Here is a 25,510-nt window from a genome sequence, read left to right as displayed (position 1 = left end):
ACCGTCGTGTTGTTATGTTCTGGTGATGGAGGAGTCCAAGGACCTGCATGTCCTTGGTGGAGTGGGAGGGAGAGTTAAAGTGTTGAGCCACGGGGTGGTTGGGTTGGTTGGTCCGGGCGTCCCAGAGGTGTTCCCTGATGCATTCCGCAAGTAGGCGGCCCGTCTCCCCAATATAAAGGAGGCCACATCGGGTGCAGCGAATGCAATAGATGATGTGTGTGGAGGTGCAGGTGAATTTGTGGCGGATATGGAAAGATCCCTTGGGGCCTTGGAGAGAGGTAAGGGAGGAGGTGTGGGCTCAAGTTTTGCATTTCCTGCAGTTGCAGGGGAAGGTGCTGGGAGTGGAGGTTGGGTTGGTGGGGGTGTGGACCTGACGAGGGAGTCACGAAGGGAGTGGTCTTTGCGGAACGCTGATAGGGGAGGGGAGGGAAATATATCCCTGATGGTGGGGTCCGTTTGGAGGTGGCGGAAATGAGTATTATAGAAGAGAATGTAAAAGATAGGTTAGAGGAAGGAGTTGTAAATAGTTGTTCGTTAATTATTCTCTATTATACTTTAAGAAATAAAGTTGTTAACTTTTACTTTAAATACTTCTTGGTCACTTGAATTTTCACAGATTACTGCACGGGATAAATCTTTTCTGTGTTGCTGGTTTACATTAAGAAGGGGGGGTTTACCCATGTTGTCAGACTGGCAGAGTTTCTGTACATGAGCTCCACGGGCTGGTTTTGAAGTTTGATGGGTATTGTTATGCACCCGCTATCACATTGTACACATCTTTTCCTAAAACCAGTGAAGTTCCTGAAATGCCCGATGAATGAAGTCTGGTGATTGTGTGAGATGCAGCAGACCAATCTGAAGTGCTGATTGCAGTGCGTTCTCCTTCTGTGGCTATCCATTTCCAAAAGCTCCTTTAAAGAGAGCTGCATTTTAAAAATGGGGTCGGGACCCAGAAAAGACCCCAAACCGAAAATCAAGCCCTGGCTTCCTCTCTGTGACCCTTTCTCTGCTTGAGTCGAGACAGCTGATCGCACCTTGTTCTTTGGCTGTGTAAGGCTAGTCTAATCCACTGCAGCCCACGTTCAGCGTAAAGACGATCAAAAATAAGGAGGAGTTTTGAGAGTAAGTTCGGAAAATCTGTTCTACTGAGAGGATGACCACAGTAACCAGAGGAAGGTAATTGGTGAAAGAGCCAGAGGGAGATGATAAAAATGTGTTTACAGCAAATTGTTATGATCTGGAATACACTGCCTGAAAGGTGTTTCAATAGTAACTTCTCAAACAGAATGGGATCAAAGAAAGAAGCAGTTGCAGGCTACAGGGAAAGGCCAAGGGTTCAGACCTACTGAAAAGCTCTTACAAAGAGTTATCACAAACAAGATGGCTTGAATGGCCTCCTGTGTGGGCAAAGGGCAAGGGTTTGGACATACTGAAAATCTCTTGCAAAGAGTCATCACGGACAAGATGGGTTGAATGGCCTCCTGTGCTAGACATTTCTAGCACATGAAGTTTTTTTTGTGAACCTTATTGATCAAAGGTGAGAAACTCAGCTTTTTTTGTGATGCTTCCTCATAGTAAAGCGTTGTTCTGAGTAACTGTAGAACTCCCACTATCATGTACCCCTACTGTATCCAGCCATGGTACCAGATCAAGATAACAATATCAGCAGAAAATCAGAAATGACCAAAATTAAAGTACCAAGTGTTTTATTACTCAATCTACTTCTATGTAACAGGAGTTTCTTACTCCTTTCAGCTTGTGCAGGGGGAGTGTTGCTTTTGCTGTACACACAAGGAATGCTTGTTTTCCTGTGTCCGATGCAGAGTTGTGGTAACTATGCACTGTTTTGAAGGAGAGCCTGCAATGAAACCTTGGGTCTTCTTCATAACAGAGGGGCTGAGAAGGGTTTTGGGCTATCAGGCTGAAGGCCGTACTAGATACAGGCCTATGCCATGCAACTCTATTGCAATCAATTAATTCCAGAAATGCAGTTGTGGTCAGGAGATGTCCACTGGTGTGCATCTGGGCGGACTACAGCACATGGGAAAACATTCCTGAAGATTGCACATTAAATGGTTAATCAGTGAGAAAGAGAAACTACTCCAGCAAATGAAAATATCGAATATAGATCATAAAAAATTATGACAGTTTTTTTAAAAAGAAAACTTTCTCTTCCTTTCTTTGTTTAGACAAATAGGAGTAGCGTATTTGACGGCAACCAGCACTGCCCTAGCCACTGCAGTCGGATTGAATCTATACACAAAGGTACATCAGAGAACTCCTGTCTGTAGAGATTTCCTTGATGTTTTGAGTACTTGAGCTTATAGAATCGCAGAGTTGTACAGCACAGAAACAGACCCCTTGGTCCAACTCATCTTTGCCAACTAGATATCCTCAATTAATCTAGTCTCATTTCTTGTCTTCCTCCCCAGCTCTTGCCACACCTATTGTAGAAGTGATGCCAATTGTGGGCTACAGTAATGTAATGGAGTTGGATTCCTGCTGGGACCCCTGACATTGAGTCTAGTTTCTCTCACAATAGAGCACAGATAAACAAAGAACAAGGAAAATTTACAGCCCGGCAACAGGCCCTTTGGCCTTCCAAGCCTGAGCGGATCCAAGTCCACTGTCTAAACCTGTCACTCAATTCCTAAGCATCTGTATCGCTCTGCTCCCCATCTACTCATGCATCTGTCCAGATGCATCTTAAATGAATCTACCGTGCTGGCAATGCATTCCAGATGCCCACCATCCTCTGTGTAAAGTACTTGCCGCGTGTATCCCCCTTAAACTTTTCACCTTTCACCTTGAAAGCGTGACCTCTTGTTATTGAATCCTTCACCCTGGAAAAAAGTGTATCCCTATCTACTCTGTCTATACCCTTCATGATTTTGTAGACCTCGATCAGGTCCCTCTCAATCTCCTTGTTTCTAATGAAAACAATCCTAATCTACTCAACCTCTCTTCATAGCTAGCACCTTCTACACCAGGCAACATCCTCGTTAACCTTCTCTGCACGGTCTCCGAAGCGTCCACATCCTTTTAGGAATGTGGCGACCAGAACTGTACACAGTATTCTATTCACGTGGCCAAACCAATGTCTTGTACAATTTTAACATGACTTGCCAGCTCTTATACTCAATACCCTGTCCAATAAAGGCAAACATACTATATGACTTCTTGACCACTCTATCCACCTGTGCAGCAACCTTCAGTGTACAATGGACCTGAACTCCCAGATCTCTCTGCTCATCAACTTTTCCCAAGGCTCTTTCATTTACTGTATAATTCACTCTAGAATTAGATTTCCCAAAATGTATTGCCTCACATTTGCCTGGATTGAACTCCATCTGCCACTTCTCCTCCCAACTCTCCAGTCTATCTGTATTCTCTTGTATTCTTTGACAGTCCCTTGTGCATGCTGCTACTCCACCAATGTCATCTGCAAACTTGCTGATCATACCAACAGTGTCCTCTTCCAGATCATTTATGTATATCACAAACAACAGTGGCCCCAGCACTGACCCCTGTGGAACACCACTGGTTACCTTTCTCCATTTCGAGAAACTCTCATCAACTACTACTCTCTGTCTCCTATTACTCAACCAGTTCTTTATCCACCTAGCTAGAACACCCTGCACACCATGTGACTTTTGTAGACTGCAAAGCTCAGTAATTGCTCGATTTAATAGCTCTTTTATTTATTCCTGGCTTTTGGATGGAAAAATGGGAAATGAATGAGGATTCACCTTAGGTTACTGTTCCACTTCTCACTTCTGGTTCAAGAGCAACATTCAACAGAAGTCTGCCAACAGAATTTACTAAATTAAAACTACTTTTACTATTTTCTCATAGCTCTTCCTCTTCCCTGCTGCAGTGTTCCACAAGACCAAGTGGACAATGCAGCTAACTGGCTCTTGCATAGTTCACCTGCTAATTAATTGATCCGTCTTTCTTCGCTTTTCTCAACAACTAAGGTGGTCATTGAAGCCACAGCTGTCTGGTTGACTCTTAACTGCCCTCTGGGCAATTATGGATGGACAATAGATGGTGGCCTAACCAATGATGCCCATATTCCATGTACAAATACAACAAAAACCTCACAACTCCCTCCCTAATGTACTTACACCAAATGGACTGCAGTGGTTCACTAAGGCAGCTAACCATCAGCCCCTCCAGGGCAGTTACGGATGGACACTAGATGTTGGCGTAGCCATTAACACACACATGCCAGGAATAAATAAAAGAGCTATTAGATCTAGCAATTACTGAGCCTTGCAGTCTCCAAAGAAAGTTAAAACTTGTATCCTAACTGATTTGAATTCTTCTCAAAAGCAGAAAATAGAAAAATCTAAATGACAAAATACATTATTTACCTAGTAATGAAGAATACCCACAAAGGACTGGACTGTAATTGAATTCAACCTACACAAAAACCAAGCACTGAGAAATATAAAAGCAAAGCTTTTCTTTTTAAGATGAAAGGCTAACTTCAAGGCAACGGAGGCAGAACAGAGCGATGTTGATAGAGTGTGTGTGGTAATACTGGGGAAAATTTCAGCTGATAACAAATGGAATACATTCAAGGACATTGTACTCAGCATGCCAACTAAGTACAGAGCAAGGATTAGTCAGTACCAGGCAAAGATAAAGGGAAAATGACCTGAAAAAAAGAAACAAACAGGCAAAACAAACCCATTAAGAACAAAGTGAGGAAAACAAGTGGAAAGACTAAAGGAACTTCCAAACAAAATATAAAAAGAGGCAGTGAAGGAGCTTTGCAAATACCACAGTTTTAATAAAATTACAACGAACTGAAAGAAGGTGGCAAAGCACATTTTACAATGAGTCTGGCATTTTTTATCTAGAAGGCAGATGGAAACTGATTTCAGTGGTTAAAATTTTTAAAAATTGGAAAATTACTAGACTTACTGGACTAAAGGGGGGAAAGAGCAGGGATTGACATTATTTGGAGAGCTCGAACAAAGAACAGACAAAGAATGTTAACAGGATTGAAATTTATATTAAACTAAACCTGGTTGGCATATTAAATGGTGATATATTAAATGGTTTACTGGAGAACTCACAAGTAGTTTGCCAACAGTTGTAAGTGATCCTACAAATCTAATTAATGGCATTGACAACCAGTAAGCTGATGAAAACCAGTCTTGCATCAGTCATTGTCAAAATTGTAGAGGCACAGCTACAGAAAATGACCTGCTAAGTTAGTTCCATAATTTCCCTGGGTATTTTAACAACAGGATATTGTAGACCTCCAGCAAGTCTTTGCGTTCCACTCAAACAAGTTCAATAAACTTTAAGATGGATATGAAATTGGCTGAATAATATCAGAAATGCAGGTGCTGTTGAGCTGAGGTGATGTGTGTGGAGTATACCAGACCTCAGTGCTGTAACCTCGCAGTTAGAAACTGGGGCCAAGTAAAATAAAGTTGTGATTCTTTATTTTGAGAAGTGCCTTCTGGAAATTAGTGACAGAACAACAATATACAGAAGATTCCTCATACGTTGAGTGGTTCGCTAGCCCTTTCTTGGTGTAGACAACAAACCTTTTGTGCTCAAGCTGTGGTGGATTAAAATGTAAATAACTGTAGCTGCTGGAAATCTGAAATAAAAGCAGGAAATGCTGACAACTCTCAACAGGTGAGAGGTGGGGAAAGCGGCATTAACATTTCAGGTCAATGACATTTTCTTGTAACACAGAGAAATGAACTGAATGTTTTGTTAGACAACTGACTGATGAATTTTGTACACGTGTTTTATTTTGGTTTTCTTTCCCAGAAAGCTCCCCCTTTATTGGCACGCTGGGTTCCTTTTGTTGCTGTGGCAGCTGCTAACTGTGTGAACATTCCAATGATGAGACAACAGTAAGTCCTTATTTTGTATCAAGCTTGAATTTCCACTGTCAGTAAATGGCACCCTTTCTACTGTACTTGTGATGAGGTTCTTAGAATAGCTTCAGAGATGTGGGTGATAAATCAAAAGTTAACAGCTGAAGTTTGGAGTGACAAGGACTGGGTGTTCCCTGTGAAGAGACTTCCTTTTTCCCAAAGCTGGTTGGAAGCTGGTGTCAAAATGTAAAATATTTCCAGGCAGCTGCAACATAGTCAAGCAGGGAAAGTAGCCAATCATATCACAGAATTCTCACAGGCAGAAAAACAGGAAGTAAAGATAATGGAATCCATTCCCTTTTAATTTCAGACTTCAAAGATAAGTAACATACATGTTTAGGACGTATGATAGAAGTTAAAACAAATCATAAGGAATATTTGGTTTTAAGTGATGGAAATGCCTTTTCTCCCCAGTGTGGAATTTGTTCTCATTTTGGACACATTTGACAACAACTACAACTTTTTTTTTCGGTCCCAGTGAGCTGCTTTAGCAGCAACTCTGCCCTGACAAAAATATGTACACCTCATGCAACAGACTGTAACTTCTCCAACGGCACAGAAGTGCTTCACAGGAGGCTCCCAAGCACTGAGGATGTCACCTAGAAAGGGGACGAAACGTTTGCAACAAAAACTCCCAGTTCGGCGAACAGAACCACAACAACAAGCACCCGAGCTACAAACCTTCTCAGAAACTTCTTCAAATATTCTTATGTGGAGTCTAAAAACATAAGAATGGAAGTTTAAGACAGTTCAGTGATTTCTAATTGGTTTGCTTGGGAGAATTTCAGCAGTGCACCATGTAGGTAGCACAGAATCAGTGCTTTGGATTCCTGTGTTTAACTGTTCAAGAGCAAACCCCCGAAGTTGCTGTCAGTCTGAGTAACAGTGAACACTGACAATTTCACTGTCATTACTTTCCCTCTCTAAGGGCATTGTGGGTCTCCCTACAGCACATGGACTGCAGTGGTTCAAGAAGGCAGCTCACCCCCACCTTCTCAAGGGCACCTACAGATGGACAGTAAAAATGCTGACCCAGCTTACAGCATTTTGATGATACTTTGATCTTTGAAAGCCCAAGGGTTGTCTGAGCAATGCAAGACTGGGGAAGGCTTTAGTTTTTAAGCTTTTTTTTAGATTAGATTAGACTTTTTAGATTAGACTTACAGTGTGGAAACAGGCCCTTCGGCCCAACAAGTCCACACCGACCCGCCGAAGCGCAACCCACCCATACCCCTACATTTACCCCTTACCTACCACTACGGGCAGTTTAGCATGGCCAATTCACCTGACCCGCACATCTTTGTGACTGTGGGAGGAAACCGGAGCACCCGGAGGAAACCCACGCAGACACGGGGAGAACGTGCAAACTCCACACAGTCAGTCGCCTGAGTCGGGAATTGAACCCGGATCTACAGGCGCTGTGAGGCAGCAGTGCTAACCACTGTGCCACCGTGCGCGCTTCTGGGAAAGAAAGTAGAAAAGCAGATTCTATAACTTCATTCTTCACATCAGCATGCTAACCACTGAGGGAGGAAAAAGAGCATGTGGGACTTTGGTTGGAGTATGGGGTCAGTGTGAACCAGTCTGTGAAAATGTAGTCTTGACCTACACAGAACATTCAGAAACACGAATCTGAGATGGAGACCAAGGAGACTATCAACAACTCTGTACTAAAGTGTACTTAACTTATATAATGTGAGTAAAGAATACGGAATTACTGTATCATACTTACATCCAGGTTATTGGTGGATTAGAGCAAAAAAGGACAACCTACTGTTTCAACACTAAGGGACCTTGGAGAACCAAGCCTTAGAATAAAGGCTGACTGAACAACAGTGCAGACCTCCCTTCCACAGTTACCCCCAACACCATCAAAGGACCAAAGGAGGAAAATCTAAAGGAGAACACAAGAAGATGGAGCAGGAGGAGGCCATTCAGCCCCTCCAGACTGTTTCGCCATTTAATAAGATCATGGCTGATCTCCTCTCAGCCTCAACTCCATCTTCCTGTCCGCTCTCCCTAATCTTTTAATTAATTAAAAACCTGTCCATCTCCCCTTAAATTTACTCAGTGCCCCAGGATCCACCACATACTGTGACAGTGAATTCCACAAATTCATGAAACATCTTCCCTACATCTTATTTGTTAATCCCCTTTAGCATCTTATATATTGCAATGAAATCTCATCTCCTCCTTCTAAACTTCAGAGAGTATCGGCCTAAACTGCTCAACGTCTCACCATAAGACAAACCCCTCATCTCTGGGATCAATCTAGTGAACCTAAAGGAGAAATGACAACTGTAGCATAATCACACAAAGGTCAGGGCAAACTGTTGTGGAAAGAGAGAGTGGAGGATGGAAAAATCACCTCTCTGTCCCAGGTATCAGTTTATGAAGGTTATATTCCCTCATTGGCTGAGCAAGTTTAACTTGAGAGTTGATAAGCTGCACTAAGCAAAGAAAGATTAAGTTAAGGGCCTAGTCTGTTCTGATTGTAGCTGAGGTAATGATAGAAATTGATCTTAACGGTCCTATGTTAGGAAAGAAAAAGTTCCTGCTCCCAATCATGGATTAGTGACCTGTGGGTTTGATATGATGCATTCAGGTATATGCTGAAGGTAGGATTTCTTTGCTGAGATGCATTAAAAACAAGGCTGGACTCATGTGGCTGAGTTTATCGCTACTGACTTAGTTAATGATAATGAAGCATAGCTGCAAGAAGCCAACACTTCCAGCGGAGTATGAAAGGGCAATAGGGTTGTGAGGGGAGGGGATAAATAAACACTTAATTAGAGACAGAAAACATTGGGGTGAAGAAAGAAAGAGTTGAGATCATAACAGTGATTTACTTTCATACACTGACTTGGAGAAACAGCCTCGTTTCTGCACCATGACATGAGTGCTCAGTGAAAGATGGATTAATGAGCAATCCAAAGATCTTGCCTTTTGGAGAGCTTTAAAACACAAAAGCATTCAGAAAGGGAATTCCTGAGTATGGACCCTGGTGGCTGAATTCACAACCACTAATGATTGGGTAACGGGAATGCAGAGAACTGGGTGGAGTCTTAATTTTATCTTGGCTGCTGTGATTGCTACCAAGTTCCTGATCCCACCAGTCCTTCCTGGAAGGACATGTGGTATAACCACAGTTGTTTGGAAAGAGCAGAAACCAGCTACCTACAATGAAAAACAATCCAGTGAGGCTCCGTGCCTGAGCTTGTAAATAAGGAAACGATCCCATGTGCACATCTGACACCCATTAAATCGCTGTGTGATGTGGGTCAACACCCTTGGGTGAGAAAAGGCAGAATGCTGAGAGTTACTGCTTGAACAGCACTGTCTGTGTGTGGCTGTGCATTAGTGAAAGATTATTTATTGTTTTGCCAACCAGTAGAGGTCAGGGTAAGACTGGTGTGAAAACACTTCACACAACCACTGGTGTTTATGTCCTTCTGAATATCTCCACTTTTATATTTCAGGGAAATAATAAGTGGAATCGCTGTGACAGATGAAAATGACAATCAACTGGGAAAATCCAGGGTAAGTGCACACTGAAGGAAAATGACAATAAACTAGGAAAATGACAATAAAATGGGAGAATCCAAGGTAAGTGCCCACTGAAGCTAAAGGTGGTAGGAGAAGTTGGGAGAACAGGTGTGTGGCGATAATTTTTGAACCTTTCTGTATTGTGACATGAATATTGTAATTTACATCACTTTTATCTTAAGTGATTTAAGCTTTTAAATTGTACTGTGGGATCTTTAATATTCACCTTAATAGTCTTCTTCAAATAAATGTTGAATTTGATAGTCTACAAAATGTGCACAAGTATTGGAATGTGAACCCAATAATTCCCTGCTAGAAGGTAAGGTGGTTTACCAACTGAATGTAGCTGCAATCTGTACAGTCTATATTCACAAGAAAACACTCCTAGTAACACACAAGCATCGGACAGACATAAAATGGTCCATCTTTATCAACCGTTAGCCACTAATCTGTGTCTGTGGCAGGTGGTGAGGGAGATTTACCAAAGGTCCTCAGACAGCACCTTCCAAACCCACGACCACTTCCATCTAGAAAGACAGGTGGAGCAGATACATAGGAACACCACCCTGTGCAAGTTCCTCTCAAAACTACTTACCATCCTGATCTGGAAATGTATCACCGCCTTCCACTGTCGTTGGGTTAAAATCTTGAAACTCCCTCCCTAGTGGCTTTGCAGGTCAACCCAGAGTAGTTCGAGAAGGCAGCTCACCCCACCCTTCCAAGGGCAACTAGAGATGGGCAGTAAATGTTGCCCCAGTCAGTGATGCCCACATCCAAGGAGTGAATGAAAAAGCATTTTAAAGTGTTGAGGAAGGAAAAATTCAGACTTTGGTGGGTAAAGGATTTTGGGATGGATTTTGACTTTTGATTGCGTAAAGCAAGTGATACCAAGTATAAACAGCATCTCTCCTGATAACAATGGAAGTAAAAATCAGCCAAGATGTGTAATGGGCGATCGATACAAAGTATTGCACAAAGTCAGAATTGTCACTGTAATAATGTCAAAACTTGGCACATTTGTTTCATACATATAGAAACTCTTGATTTCAGAGGTAGCCCCCATAGGCACAATGCAGTCCTGCTCAGGTCTTTGAGAGATTCGGGGCTTTGAAAGACCATTGAAGATTCGAGGACAAAACAAACCATTAAGTGTTTTGTTTTTGTCCTTGACTCGGAAACCAACAGATGCCTTGGCAGCTGAGAAGCACAGAGTCTAAAGAAGCATAGGAGTTTGCTCAGTAATGCCTCAACTCATGAATTTTTCCTGTCAGTGGTCCCCAAACACAAAGTACTCGTGCTCGCTCACTATCCTTTCTTGGGGTGTGGGGGACAGAGAGCGTGCAAAGTACAAACCAGCGAGCGTGCAATGGAGGGGGTGGCTCTTGCCCACTGTTAAAGACCCAATGCTTCTCTTTAGGGAAGACCCGCTGAATTGAGTGCTATTCGGGAAATCATACCAGTTGCACAAATCTGCTGCGCGTAGAATCCCTATAGAGTGGAAACAAGCCGTTTGGCCCAACAAGTCCACATCTCCAAAGAATAGCCCACCCAGTTCTGCTCCCCTACCACTCTACATTTACCCCTGACCAATGTACCTAACCTCCACATCCCCAACCACTACAGGTTTTTTCTCGCATGGCCAATTCACCCTAATTTTGACTGTGGGAGGGAACCAGAGCACCCAGAGGAAACCCACGCAGACACAGGGAGAATGTGCAAACTCCACACAGGCAGTGACCCGAGGAGGGAATCGAACCCGGGTCCCTGAAGCTGCGAGGCGGCAGTGCTAACCACCCCGCCACTATACTGTCCAATCAGAGATACCAGCTTTACTGAAAAGCAGTGCCATTGGGGTGCATGGTTGGTGCTGGTATGAATATTCCAACACACCACCCCACCAAAATATTTGCAACATTACGCTCCCCACATCGCAACTATTGATGACAAGACCCTTTAGTGGGCATTTTGCCGAGAGGCAGGAAAGTTGTCTGTGGATCTAATCAGGAGATGGTGGTGGTTGCATCTCCAGCATCCACATTAACACCTGATGAACTACAACCCCCATCCTGCTCCTCATGTCACTGAATCCTCCAGAGGAGAGAGCATTACATTTCACCTAATGTCTGCAGGGCTGGGAGTTTTGATAAAGGCCTCATTGTTATAAACCAAATAACCACTAGGAGGTGCACCAGCTCATTCCTCCTCCTCCTCTCTCTCTCTCCCCCCACCCCAGTTGTCAAAGGCTGGGCAGAGTCTGGTGACTGATTGCTTTGGGCAATATCTGAATGTAAACATCATTTCCCAGGTACAAACTTAAATTGCTGGGATTGAATTTAACTGAGGAAATAATGTTGTCTGCGCTGGTGATTGTTTCCAGTACTTTCTGTTTAAGGTGCAGCATTAATGATACTTTAATGTGAGAACATAAGAAAAAGGAGTGGGAATAGGAGGCCATTCAGCCTTTTGAGACTCCCCCCAACAATAAATTAAATCTTGGCTGTTCTTCGACATGAACATCACCTTCCTGCACTATCCCCATACCCTTCAATGTTTTTCTTAATATCAAGGAATCAACCGATCTCTGTCTTGAATGTTTCCAATGATAAGCTATCACAGCCCCTTGGGTAGCCAGTTCTAAACATTCACCTCCCCCTGTGAAGAAATTCCTCCCGATCCTGAGATTCTAATCCCTTGGTTCTAGAACCCCCAGCCAGGATAGATATCTTCCTTGCACCTACCTTGATGAATCCTGTCAGAAATTTGTAAGTTTCCAAACTTCAGATTATATAGGCCCAATCTTCATATGACAGAGGATAAAAATAAAAGCAGGAGTAGTCCATTCAGCCCATCGAGCCTACTCCATCGTTCAATATGATCATGGTTGATCAATTCAGTCCTCTGTTCCCTCTTTCGTCCCATACCTTTGATTCCTTTAGTCCCGAGAACTATAATTTATTTTCTTCATGAAAGCATTTGATGTTTTGTCCTCAACCGCCTCAGCTTTCTGCGGAAGAGAATTCCACAGCCTCCGTATGCTCTGGGTGAAGAAATGTCTCCTCATTCTCAGTCCCAAATGACCTCCTTCATATCCTTAGACTGTGACCCCAGGTTCTGGATTCCCTGGTCATCAGGAACATCCTTCCTGCATTTACCGTGTCTAGTCCTAGTAGAATTCTACAGGTCCCCCTCCCCTTTCTTTTAAACCCCAGCGAGTTAGTCCTATCCAATCCAATCTCCACCTGTACGTCTCTTCCCACCATCTCAGGAATCAGTCTGGTAAAGCTGGAGAACCCCTCCATCACCAGGGGTTCATTGGTTGAACTTTTGGTGTGCTCCTGCTAGGGAAAATGTATCTTTGCTAAGGTACGGAGACCATACACTGCTCTAGACTTGTCACTTATCTCAAGAGGGTTGGAATATAAAAGCAGCGTTGTGCTACTGAGACTTTATAAAACTCTGGTTAGGCCCCATTTGGAGTACTGTGTCCAGTTTTGGTCCCCACACCTCAGGAAGGACATACTGGCACTGGAACGTGTCCAGCGGAGATTCACATGGATGATCCCTGGAATGGCAGGTCTAACATACGAGGAACGGCTGAGGATCCTGGGATTGTATTCATTGGAGTTTAGAAGATTAAGGGGAGACTTAATAGAAACTTACAAGATAATACATGGCTTGGAAAGGGTGGAAGCTAGGAAATTTTTTCCGTTAGGCGAGGAGACTAGGACCCGTGGACACAGCCTTAAAATTAGAGGGGGTCAATTCAGAACAGAAATGCGGAGACATTTCTTCAGCCAGAGAGTGGTGGGCCTGTGGAATTCATTGCCGCAGAGTGCAGTGGAGGCCGGGACGCTAAATGTCTTCAAGGCAGAGATTGATAGATTCTTGATGTCTCGAGGAATTAAGGGCTATGGGGAGAATGCGGGTAAGTGGAGTTGACATGTCCATCAGCCATGATTGAATGGTGGAGTGGACTCAAAGGATCAAATGGCCTTACTTCCACTCCTATGTCTTATGGTCTTATGGTCATATAGACGTGGTCGCCTCAACATTTAATGTATGATAATATTGGCTTCTTATTCCAATAACTAATTGTTCATTTAAAATTGGTTGCTCATGCCTCAAATCCATTTAGGGTTTAAATTAAATTTTACTAATTACATGTTCACAGCGCGGTGGCTCAGTGGTTAGCACTGCTGCCTCACGGCACCAGGAACCTGAGTTTGATTCCCGCCTTGGACGACTGTCTGTGTGGAGTTTGCACATTCTCCCTGTGTCTGCGTGGGTTTCCTCCAGGTGGTCTGGTTTCCTCCCACAGTCCAAAGATATGCAGGTCATGTGAATTGGCAATGCTAAATTGCCCATAGTGTTGGATCCATTAGTCAGGCGTAAATATAGGGTAGGGGAATGGGTCTGAGTGGGTTACTTTACGGAGGGGCGGTGTGGACTTGCTGGGCCGAAGGGCCTGTTTCCGTACTGTAGGTATCTAATCTAATCTAATTCTCTCCTACAGCTCTTTCTGACTGTTTTACTGGTAATGAGACGTCTGGTAGAGGTATCTCCATTCCCACTATGCCTTTTACTTCCTGCTGCCTTAGGTTCTAAAGTTCAGGGACAAGTATTCTATCAGTAAATGATAATCATGCCCACTTTTTATAAGTGGGAAGTATGTTACCAGCACTGTGGCTTGCAGCTTCCGTGTCCAGATTGCAGAATAATGAGATGGTTTGAGACAAGATGTTGGTCCACCAACTCATTCACTTCAACCTGTTTGAAGGGGGAGACTCTCAGTGGCTGTCAGTATGTCCCTGTAATGAGGAGCAATGAGGGGTCGCTGCAGGTGAGGCATCACAAGGCCATTCTTGTAGACCCCTGAGTAATTGTATCAAGAACAGCACTGGGGCGGTCCAGCCTCTGGGTCGGCTGAGAGCAGAACCGGAGAGTTCAATCTGAAGAATCAAAACACAGTATAGAAGTGTATAAGTTTGGTTAAAGCTGACAAGGAGGCTGTTGGGTGTGTCATGTCTATACTCACTCTTTGCAAGAGCAACTCGCGTTGTCCTACTCCCCTGTCATTTCTCTGGAACCCTACAAATATTCTCTCTTCTGACGATCCAATTTTCTTGGAAGATCTCAATTGAATCTGCTACCTGCCCTTTCACACATTCCAGAGACTCATTGCATATGAAAAATATTTCCTCATGTTGCTGTCGTTTCCTACATAAGTCACCTTACATCACCTTCCTCTAAATCCCAATCCTTCTGCCAATTGGCACCGTTTCTCTCTATCTCTGTTCACATTTCTTCATAACTTTGAACATCTCTATCAATTCTTCTCTTCATTCTCTCTTTGCCAAGGACAACACCCTCAGCTTCTCCGACCCTATTGATAAAAACCAAAACTAAACATTGAAAAAAGAAGATAAGAAGTTGCATATTGATCACCAGGTTCAACCAGTCAGCACCCTCTTCTCATGCTATTTAAAATGGCAGCCCTTTTTATTTCAAGTCCATTCTTGCATCCTGATGAGTTCTGACAAGTTCAAGAATCAAAGCTTTGAGTTTTTGTTTCCTTTTGGCAATGTTTAAGTTCTGTCATCCCAAGCAACTGAAATTCCTCATCCCTGGAATCATTCTTGTGAAGCTTTCCTAAAGTCTTCACGATTTTCCTTGTGTTTGGTGTGAGCTCCAGTTGAGGACAAAGCCGTGTTTTATAAATGTTCACTGTAACTTCTTTGTGTTTGAGCCTATTTCTAAGACACAGGACCACGTGTGTTTTCTTCATTGCTTTTTCAACCTGCCCTGCACCCTTCAACAATCCATGAACATGTACCCCCAAATCTCCTCCTCCTGTACCCACTTTGGAACTGTCTTCCTCTCCCTTGAATCACTCATACCTGGCTGGGATCATCCAACTCTTCAGGTACATGCATGGCAATAGAGTTCTGACAATGGTGCAGGCCACCTTTTTGACAGACAGAAGAAAAATTAGCATGGTAGTCCATTTCTGATCGTGGAGGAGGAAGGGGGGACTGCAGCGATCAGAGTCGAGAGTGTGTCACTGAAAAACACAGCAGCTCAGGCAGCATCCGAGGAGCAGGAGAATCGGCGTCTCGGGCATAAACCCTTCATCAGGAATCTGGATAATTCCTGATGAAGGGCTTAGGCCTGAAACGTCAATTTTCCTGCTCCTTGGACACTGCATGCCCTGCTGTGCTTTTCCAGCACCACACTCTCACCCCATGACATTTCTAATTGTGGCTGAGCATGAATAGATTAGTCTGTGATGCACATATGACTTGCTGGCTGTGTAATCACAAGTGTGAAGAATGTCCATGTAGGTGGGGTTAACAAAGGACATCTCACAGACATAGAACCCTATCCCAGTTTGAGCCCGCACCTTCAGGGCAAGGAGGCAGTCTTTTGAAGGAGGATTTTTTTTAAAAGCATTTGGTTTATCTGATATGGAAGAGCAAGGTGACCCACTCACCTCTACTATCTGGTTGCACACTAGGGACTTGGAAAAGAGGGGAATTCAGGCAGCTTGTGTATTCTCCTCTCTCAAACCCAGTTGGAGAGAGGGTCATAGACTCATAGAGATGTACAGCACGGAAACAGACCTTTCGGCCCATCTCATCCATGCCAACCAGATATCCTAAATTAATCTAGTCCCATTTGCCAGCACCTGTCCCATATCCCTCTAAACCCTTCCTATTCATATATCCATCCAGATGCCTTTTAAATGTTGTAATTGTACCAGCCTCCACCACTTCCTCTGGCAGCTGATTCCATACACACACAGTCCTCTGCATGATAAAGTTGCCCCTTTAGGTCCCTTTTAAGTGGGCATGGAAAATAGAGGTTAATTCTTGGGCTAATATTTTAGCTTTGCCCCTAGATTAACGAACTCAATATAGACCACAGATCAAACGCAAATCCTCCCAGATGTTTCCCGTTTGATGTTGGACAATGCACAACTGAGCATGTGCAAACTGAACTGTGCAGCATTTGTTGAGGACTTTGTTCTTTTTAACTTGACTGAATGTACAAACCTCTCCCAAAGGCGCAGCTTCGTTTTGTTAGTAGCTATTCAAATATGTGTTCACCACCTATAAATTGCTTTCTTAAGTTCAGTTCAGCAAGTAATCACCAGCATTCAAAGATGTTAGATGTATGTCGGATTACACCATTGTCATAAGCCTCCCATAGGGTTATCAATCTAGAATATTTATCCAGCAGGAAATAACCTTTATCCATGTATTTGTAAATGATCTTTATAGAGACTGCAAAGTAGGAGGCAGTTCTGCTGTTTGATTTCTCCCTTTCTGATGCATCTATGTCTTGTGTGTCCATTTGTGTTTTAGACTGCTGCTGTAAAGGGTATCACACAAGTAGTAATCTCTAGAGTTACCATGGCCGCTCCGGGAATGAGTAAGTATCTAAAAAAACACCATTTGTATCTGTAGATAGCTCAGGTCCATCTTTGGTTAAACAGAAGCGAGTCTTCTGATGAGGTAATGGGCCAGGATGGTAGATTGTATAGTTGTTTAGATAAAACTGTTCCTTTTGGCAGGTCACTGTTACTTAAGCCCTTACTTAATTCTCATTACTTTCTCGACATGTTTTCGGCTTCCTTTCACTGATTTTGGAATGTGCCCATTAGTTATTTGAATACTTAAACTAGTTTAGCATTCACTGTGCCTGTTCAGTGAACTAGTAAATATTATGAACCCTTAAATTATTATCGGGTCAGCATTGTCCATAACATGTCTCACCAATTTCTGTCAGGATTTTTCAACGCTGGAATCAAATGCACATCCTCTTTCATCTGTCCAGTTTAGATTTAGATCTTTGAAGCACATTGGTTTGTTGTAGTAACTTAAAGGTACTTTTAATTGTGTTACTTACTTGCAAGTCATTATTGTTGTCATTATATTTTTTGTTGCTGGCATAATGCCCTCCCCCATCTCTTTTTGCCTTAATTCTCTCTTCCCAGGTATAGGCTGGTTTCCAGTGGGTTCTTGCAGCAAACTGGTAGTATCCCCCTTTTGGGCTAAGAGGCCTGGGTTCAAATCCCACTTCTTCCAGTTGCAATTCATAACGTGCCTAGACAGACTGTTTTGAACCTACCTCCCTGAATTCCAGGGAGTAGGCGGTGTGTAACAGTGATATAACTAATAATTAATAAGCTGAAAATGTGTTGCTGGAAAACAGCAGCAGGTCAGACAGCATCCAAGGAGCAGGAGAGTCGACGTTTCGGGCATGAGCCTTTCTTCCTGAAGAAGGGCTCATGCCTGAAACGTCGACTCTCCTGCTCCTTGGATGCTGCCTGACCTGCTGCGCTTTTCCAGCAACACATTTTCAGCTCTGATCTCCAGCATCTGCAGTCCTCACTTTCTCCTAATAATTAATAACCCAGGGTTAATTTTCTGTGGTCTTAATGTCAAATCCCACCAAGGCAGATGCTGAAATTTGAATTCAGTAAAATGTCTGGGTTTCAAAGAAAGCTCTTCCGGCACATGTCCCTACTCTGAACCAGGAGGCCTGGATCAAGTCTCACTTGGCCCAGTTGATATCCGAACAGGTTAATTAAAATAATAAACACATTCAACCAATGAAAACCCTGGATTCCAGGATACCACTTACATTCCAGGACCTTGTATGAATTTCCAGTGTTCAACTATTCTATAGCTATGAGTCATTTGGTACTGGCTTCATTATAGTGGTATCAGTTATTCAAGCACAAACAGAAATTCTACAGTAAAATTGAATTTGATTAATCTGATCATTTAAAAACTGAAAGAACTGCAGATGCTGTGAAACAGAAACAAAAACAAAAGTTGCTGGAAAAGCTCAGCAGGTCTGGCAGTATCTGTGGAGAGAAATCAGAGTTATCATTTCAGGTCTGGCGACCCTTCCTCAGAACTGATGGTAGCTGGGAAAGTGTGGGTTATAAAACCAAAATTTTCATAGCTACATCAGTTCTGAGGAAAGGTCTCTGGACCCAAAACATCAACTCTGATTTCTTATCACAGATGCTGCCAGACCTGCTGAGCTTTTCCAGCAACTTCTGATTTAATCTGATTATTTGTTTACCGACACCCAAAATAAAATGATCACAAACGGTAACAAACTTTATTCCAGTTTTTTTTGTTGGCTTTCTTTAATTCATTCACCTCATGAGGGCACCTCAGGCTTGTCCAGCATTTATTGCCCATCCCAAAGAGAACAGCTTTAGAGTCAATCACGATGCTGTCACATGGAGGCCAGACCAGGTAAGGATTACAGTTTCTTTCCCTAAAAAAGGACATTAGTGAACCAGATGGGTTTTTCTGACAATCGACAATGGATTCATGGTCATCATTAGACCCTTAATTTCAGATTTTTAAGAAATTCAAAATGAATTCAATTCTACCATCTGCTGTAGTAGGATTTGAACCCAGGTCCCCAGGATGTTACCTGGGTCTCTGGATTCCCCCCACCCCGGCCTCATCCCAAATCCAATCTCCAACTCACACTGCCCTCTTGAACTGTCCCACCTATCCAACTTCCTTCCCACCATCCACTCCTACCTATCACCATCACCCCCCCACCTTCACCTACCTGTCACCTTCTCAGCTACCATCCCGCCCCCCAAGTCCCAACCCCCTTCATTTATCTCTTAGTCCCCTTCACACACACCTCCCCAAACCCCCTCCCCCAATTTCCTGATGAAGGGCTAAAGCCCGAAATGTCAACCCTCTAGCTCCTCCAATGCTGCCTGACCTGCTGTGCTTTTCCAGCACCACACTTTCAACTCTAACCTCCAGCATCCACAGTCTGCACTTTCTCCTAGTCTCTTGATTAATAGTCTAGCGATTACACCATTCGGCCATCATCTCCCCCCTCCTCCCCAAGTTGATAATAGCAATAACCTTCAGACATTTCGATAAAACCTTTGTTTTGGACATTTTCTTTACAGTTGCTGGCCAATTGGTATTTTTTTAAAAGCAGGTGAATCACTGCTTTTAGAAGAATTTCCTGCAAAGGCCTGACCACCTGGGGCTACAGATCTCCGGTATTTTTGGTCTTATTTTCCACTGCAGGAAGAAATGCGACTGGGTCAGTACATACAGATCTGGATCTGATTGACAAAAACATAGAAAATCCCCCATATCCTCCAGCCTGGCCCGAGGAAATATATTTTCCTTATTTGTTGAGGAAATCTTTCAGCAGGTGACAGTGATGATGGGAAATAAGTCAGAACTTGTCTCTTTTTGCATATTGTGAGGACATCTTTCACAGGGGAAGAGATCTGCTTGTTGAGTTTTAAAAAATCCTCATGCCAACAAACTAAAATGGGATCTCTCTTTAACATGAATGTAATAGGTAGGTTTCCTCCCAGCTATCACATTGATTAGCAATTCACACCAATCTGGCACATGTTACCGCGGCACAGAAAGTACCTCCTGGAAGATTAGAGGTTTGTTTTAAGCAGTCTTGCTGTTAAGTAGAGTGTTCAGTCTGCAGGGAGAGACACCAATGTTTTTTAAAGAGACTTGTTCAAACAAGTCACGGATCAAGCTGCACCCAGGTGTTACTGATCACTCTTTGGCTCTTGACAAGCCAGATCTAGTTTTGTTGCTATACGGATACCAGCTTCGCCTCCAAAAATAACTACTCAATCACTCCAGAGTTCATTGCCTTTATCACATTGGATTAAAAAAAATATTTTCACAGAAGTTGCCGTTCCTTCTCGTTGCTTTACAGGGATAGGGAAGTGTTGCTGATGTGTCCATACATTTTTCTGCTGTTTTCCCTGGAGCATCGGAGACTGAGGGGTGACCTCATAGAGGTTTATAAAACCACGAGGGGCACGGATAGGGTAAATAAACAAGGTAACTTTTTCCCGCGGTGGGGAAGTTCAGAACTAGAGGGCGTTAGTTTAGGGTGAAAGGAAAAAGATTTAAAAGGGACCTAAGGGGCAACTTTTTCACACAGAGGGTGGTACGTGTGTAGAATGAGCTGCCAGAGGAAGTAGTGGAGGCTGGTACAATTACAACATTTAAAAGACATCTGGATGGGTATATGAATAGGAAGGGTTTAGAGGGAAATGGGCCAAGTGCTGGCAAATGGGACTAGGTTAGGGACCAACATCTACAAGAAAGTTACACACACTGACCAGATACTCAACTACAGGAGCAATCATCCCCACACCCACAAACTGAGCTGCATCAGGACATTAATTAAATGAGTCACAACACACTGAGGTACCCAGGAGCAACAAGAAGCCAAGGAAAAACACCTGGACAATGGGTAGCTGATAAGCGCAGTCCGCTGATTCCTGCACAACAGACCTAAACAAGAAGAAACAACATGCCCAGAGACTCTACCCACCCTGCCATACCTTAAAGACATCTCGGAGATGACAACCAGACTACTCCGGCCCCTTGGCACAATGGTAGCCTACAAACCTACCATCATACTGAAACAGCTCCCGATGAATTTAAAGGACCCTGTAACAACAACCAGCAGAATTAACGTCATATACAAAATACTCTGCAAGAATTGAAACAAACATTACATTGGACAGATGGACAGGAAACTAGCCACCAGGATACATTAGCACCAACTAGCCACTAAAAGACACTAGCATCACTGGTATCCATACACACAGACAAAGAGGGACACCAGGTCGGCTGGGACAATATATCCATCCTGGGACAGGTTAACAAAGACACGCACAGGAACTCCTTGAGGCCTGGCATTCAAACCAGAACTCCATTAACAAATGTATTGGGGAGATTCAAGATGGTGGTGATCTAGTAGGTCTGCCCTGATAAGCTCTGCACAAACCCAGACAAAGTGCATTCACCCTCCCTTTCTTACCCATTGTGGTACAAATCACTGGTTTTAGACCCTCTGAACTGCTATATATATATTAGTTTCAGTGCTATTTTTAAAGAAATAAAAAAATGACTAAGGGACAAGGACCACGAGGTTCACAACAAGCAGTACCAGACATTCCTGTGAACATGGCATCAGCCTCTGTGAACGCTCCTGGGGACTTATCTGTGGAGCAGAGCCTAGTCTCGGAGTTTGGGAAACTCCAAGAGAAGATTGATTCAGCGATGGAGGAGACCCAGAAAAGGCAGGGCCCAATCTTGGCTATGCTGCCTGACCAGGAGATCCAGCATTTTGGGCGGCGGGCCGCGGTGTTGGAAACCGTGATGGAATCCTGGCCGGGTCGGGTCCAGGCCCTGGAACGGCAGGTACGGACCTTGGAGGAGCAGGTCGAAAAGGCCTCGAAGATTGAGGCCATAGGATGAACATCAGCCAGGTGTGGCTGCTGGAACGGGAAGAGGATGGCTAGCTCGTCAGCTTCTTGGAGCAATAGCTCCCGCAGTGTTTGAAGCTGGAAGTCGAGGCAGGCCGGGTGCGGGTCGAGCGGGCCCACCGGGTCGCTGTGCGCAGGCCCAGATCGGACCAGCATCCCTGCCCGGTCCTAGTGCGGCTCCAGCACTATAGAGACAGACAAATGACGCTGGAAGCTTCTAGAGCACTGGGCAAGGATCCACAGGCTCTGATATGTAAAGATTCAAGAATTATCTTTTTCCAAAACTTTTCTGTGGTCGTGATCCGTAAGAGAAAGGCCTTTGATGAGGTAAAAAATAAAGAGGCTGAGGGACTTGAATATTCAGTACTCGGTAAGATATCCGGCAATATTGCATTTCAGCCAAGGAGGGTTCATGTTTAATTTTGGCTCATCGGAAAAAGCAAAGGACTTCCTGGATAGCTTAAAATAGACTAGTTGGCTCAAATAATAAGGACAATAGTGTTTGCTTAATTTTCTCTGTAGTTTGCCTGATTTATCTGGTTTTGTCCTTTTAATACGTGGGGTCTCCCATTTTCTCTTTCTCTCTCTCTCTCTCTCTCTCTTTCTCCCTCCACTTCCTTCCTTCTCTTCTCATGTTATCCTTTATTTTTTTCTCTATCATTCACTTTCTGTTCTCTCTCTTAGTATGGGGGTAGCAAGGGATGATTTGGGGAGAGGGGGTTGGTATGGATGCGATGGGCTGAGTGCCCACTTTTAATTTTCTTATTGTAAGATGCATGTAACATTTTTTACATTGTTTTGTCTGGGTTTGGGGCATGGCTTCAGCTAGAAGGAGCCATAGAGGGGTTAATGGGTAGTATGAGTGCCTCCTGTGGGAAAGGGGGAAAGTCTCTTCTTATTTGTGTTATATGTTGGTTCATTATAGAAGAAGAAGTTTTGATTTGGTAGTTTTTGTAGTTGTATTTTCAAGGTTATACGAACTGTTTACTGTTTTTACTTGGCGTGCTAAAAATGGAGATCTTCCTCCCGGCTATGGGCTGTTTTGGACAGCAATGACTAATCATTCATTTAAATGGTGCACCTGGAACACTAAGAGGTGTCATTCACCGAGTAAGAGAAAAAAAGATACTTTCAAAGCCTTAGAAAAGAAAGGGTTTCTATAGCCTTGCTGCAAGAAACACATCTAACCAATAAGGAGCACTTAAAGTTACAGCAAGGAGGGTTTGGCCGGGTGTTCTTTTCATCCTTTAATTTGAAAAGTAGCGATACTCATTCAGAAGAATCCTCCATTTCAGTTGTTCAATCAAATTAGGGATGAATATGGGCAGTTGCTGATCCTTAAAGCTTTAATACACAGAGAGGAATATGGGATCTTGAATGTATAGTTTCCCCCCCCCCGGCACACCCCCTCAAATTTTTAACAGATGCGTTCTCCAGGCTGATGGCCCTTGGGGCACATCATACAATTAAAAGGGGGGGGGCCTTTAACCAGCTTATGGATCCCGAAGTGGACAGGAGACTGAGGGGTCTCGCAGGTATATCCCCTCAATCCAGGCAGCTGGTGGACCTGAACAAGGAGCTGGATTGGTGGGTGTGTGGAGATGTCTTCACCCTGAGGGTAGGGATTTCACCTTTTTCTCTAACCCACATAAGTACTGTACTAGCATTGACATGTTTTTGCCCCTTCGGCCTTTTTGAATTCAGTGCTGTCCTGCAGAATTGGGAACATAGCCATTTCTGATCATGATTTGGAGATACCGGTGTTGGGCTGGGGTGAATAAAGTTAAAAATCACACAACACCAGGTTATAGTCCAACAGGTTTATTTGGAAGCATTAGCTCTTTCATCAGGTGGTTGTGGAGAATAAGATCGTTAGACACAGAATTTATAGCAGAAATTTACAGTGTGATGTAACTGAAATTTTTCAATATATGATTTCAGTTACATCACACTGTCAACTTCTGCCATAAATTCTGTGTCTTACAATCTTATACTCCACATCCACCTGGTGAAGGAGCAGCGCTCCGAAAACTAGTGCTACCAAATAAACCTTTTGGCTTATAACCTGGTGTTGTGTGATTTTTAAATTTCTGATCCTGCAACAGTGTACATGGAGGTTAAGATCAGTGGCGATGGGACAGGCTCGCGGCATTGACGCATGGATTCTTTCCTCCTGAAGGATAGCACGTTTGTTAAGTATTTTTCACGGGAATTAAACGTTTTTTGGGACATTAATTCGGGTACAGCCAGCGATCCATTGGTGCTCTTGGAGGCTGCCAAGGCTTATGCAAGGGGTTTGATTATTTCCTAATCGGCAACTTGGAAGCGGCAGAGGGGACAGCAGCAGCATCTACTCGAGGCTTGGCTGAGGGCAGCCAAGACAGCATATTTTGACAGAACGCCTGTAAATAAGTTGCAGTGGATTACAGCCTTCAGGGCTGTTTTGAATGCTGCACTCACCTAGACAGCAACGAGGAAGATTTCCTTTGCAAAACAGAGGTTATTAGAATATGATGATAGACCGGGTAGGTGTCGGGCATACTTAGCCAGAAAGAAGAGTCCCCCCCCCCCCAATCTATCACATCCATTTGAGAGTTTGCTGGTTCTATCACCTCTGATCCCAGAAAGATTAATGCAGCATTCAGGAAGTTCTATTCTGAGTTGTACTAGTTGGAGGGCTGTGAGGACAGATTGGAGAAGGTGGAGTCCTCTTTTTAAGATCTTGGACCTCCCAGGTGTAACTTCAGAGCAGGGTCTCTTTTGAATGCCCCTCTGACAATCCAAGAGATACAGGAGGTGGCGAGGCTGCTCCAGGGTGGTAAAGTGCCAGCCCAGACGGATTTCAAAGGTGAGTTTTATAAGGAGTTTATAAATATACTGGCTGGATATGTACAATTATTCACAGTCAGGACTGTCTCCCATCCTCTCTGAGAGAAGCAAATATTTCTCTTACTCTCAAGCGAAGGAAAGCCCCAGCAGATTGTATTTCGTATCGGCCCATGTTGTTATTAAATATGGATTTTGAAATTTTATCGAAAATGCTGGTGTTGAGGCTGGAGAAGTTCTTGCCCTTTATCGTACGGGAGGACCAGACAGGTTTTACTAGGGGTCGCAGGTCCTCCAATTGTATTAGGAGTGTGCTAAATATGGTTCATGTATACCAGCAAGATTTGATTCAAGGCTTGGTAGTCTCCCAAGTTGCAGAGAAAGCGTTTGACAGGGTGGACTAGCCATACCTCTTTAATGTCCTGGAATGGTTTGGTCTTGGAGGGGTCTTTGCCAAGTGGATGGCAGTGTTATGTAGTGACCCAAAAGCAGCGGTGCTTGCTAATGGTATAAGGCCTGACAATTTTTAGTTTTAGCAGAGGCAGCAGACAGGGTGCCCCCTTTCACCGTCATTATTTGCATTGGTGCTTGAGCCGTTGGCAGAGGCCATCCGGAGGGACCCCAATATAACTGCCCCAGAGGTAGGGTCAGGAGGGCATAAGATCACCCTTTACACAGATGACGTTCTTCTCTTTCTAACTAACCCAACAACATCTGTGCCCCATTTAATACAAGTGATTAAGTTATTTGACTCTTTCTCAGGCAATAATATCAATTTTATGAAATTGGAGGCCATGCCTGTAGGGGGGTCTTATTAGCATACCCAATCTTTGGGGTGGAATCCGATTCCCTTTCAGATGGTCACAGGGAGGTCTTTGGTCAATTATATAAAGCTAACTTTGTGCAGTTGCTA

The 25,510-nt window shown here is 43.6% G+C and overlaps 1 protein-coding gene across 2 annotated transcripts in view; it reads left to right on the top strand.

Annotated features, from left to right (window-relative positions):
• The window catches only part of sfxn2 (sideroflexin 2), an 82,904-nt gene that overhangs the window by 30,570 nt on the left and 26,824 nt on the right, over positions 1-25,510 (top strand). For both annotated transcript variants that reach the window (XM_060842510.1, XM_060842511.1), the window contains exons 5-8: positions 2,190-2,265; positions 5,800-5,885; positions 9,389-9,449; positions 16,820-16,886. In XM_060842510.1, coding sequence (XP_060698493.1) covers positions 2,190-2,265; positions 5,800-5,885; positions 9,389-9,449; positions 16,820-16,886 — 290 coding nt within the window. The remainder of the gene's footprint in view (positions 1-2,189; positions 2,266-5,799; positions 5,886-9,388; positions 9,450-16,819; positions 16,887-25,510) is intronic.

Source organism: Hemiscyllium ocellatum, chromosome 22, assembly GCF_020745735.1.
Source record: "Hemiscyllium ocellatum isolate sHemOce1 chromosome 22, sHemOce1.pat.X.cur, whole genome shotgun sequence".
Classification (NCBI taxonomy): domain Eukaryota; kingdom Metazoa; phylum Chordata; class Chondrichthyes; order Orectolobiformes; family Hemiscylliidae; genus Hemiscyllium; species Hemiscyllium ocellatum.
Note: the sequence above shows the minus strand (reverse complement) of the source record. Positions and strands in the feature narration are given on the sequence as shown.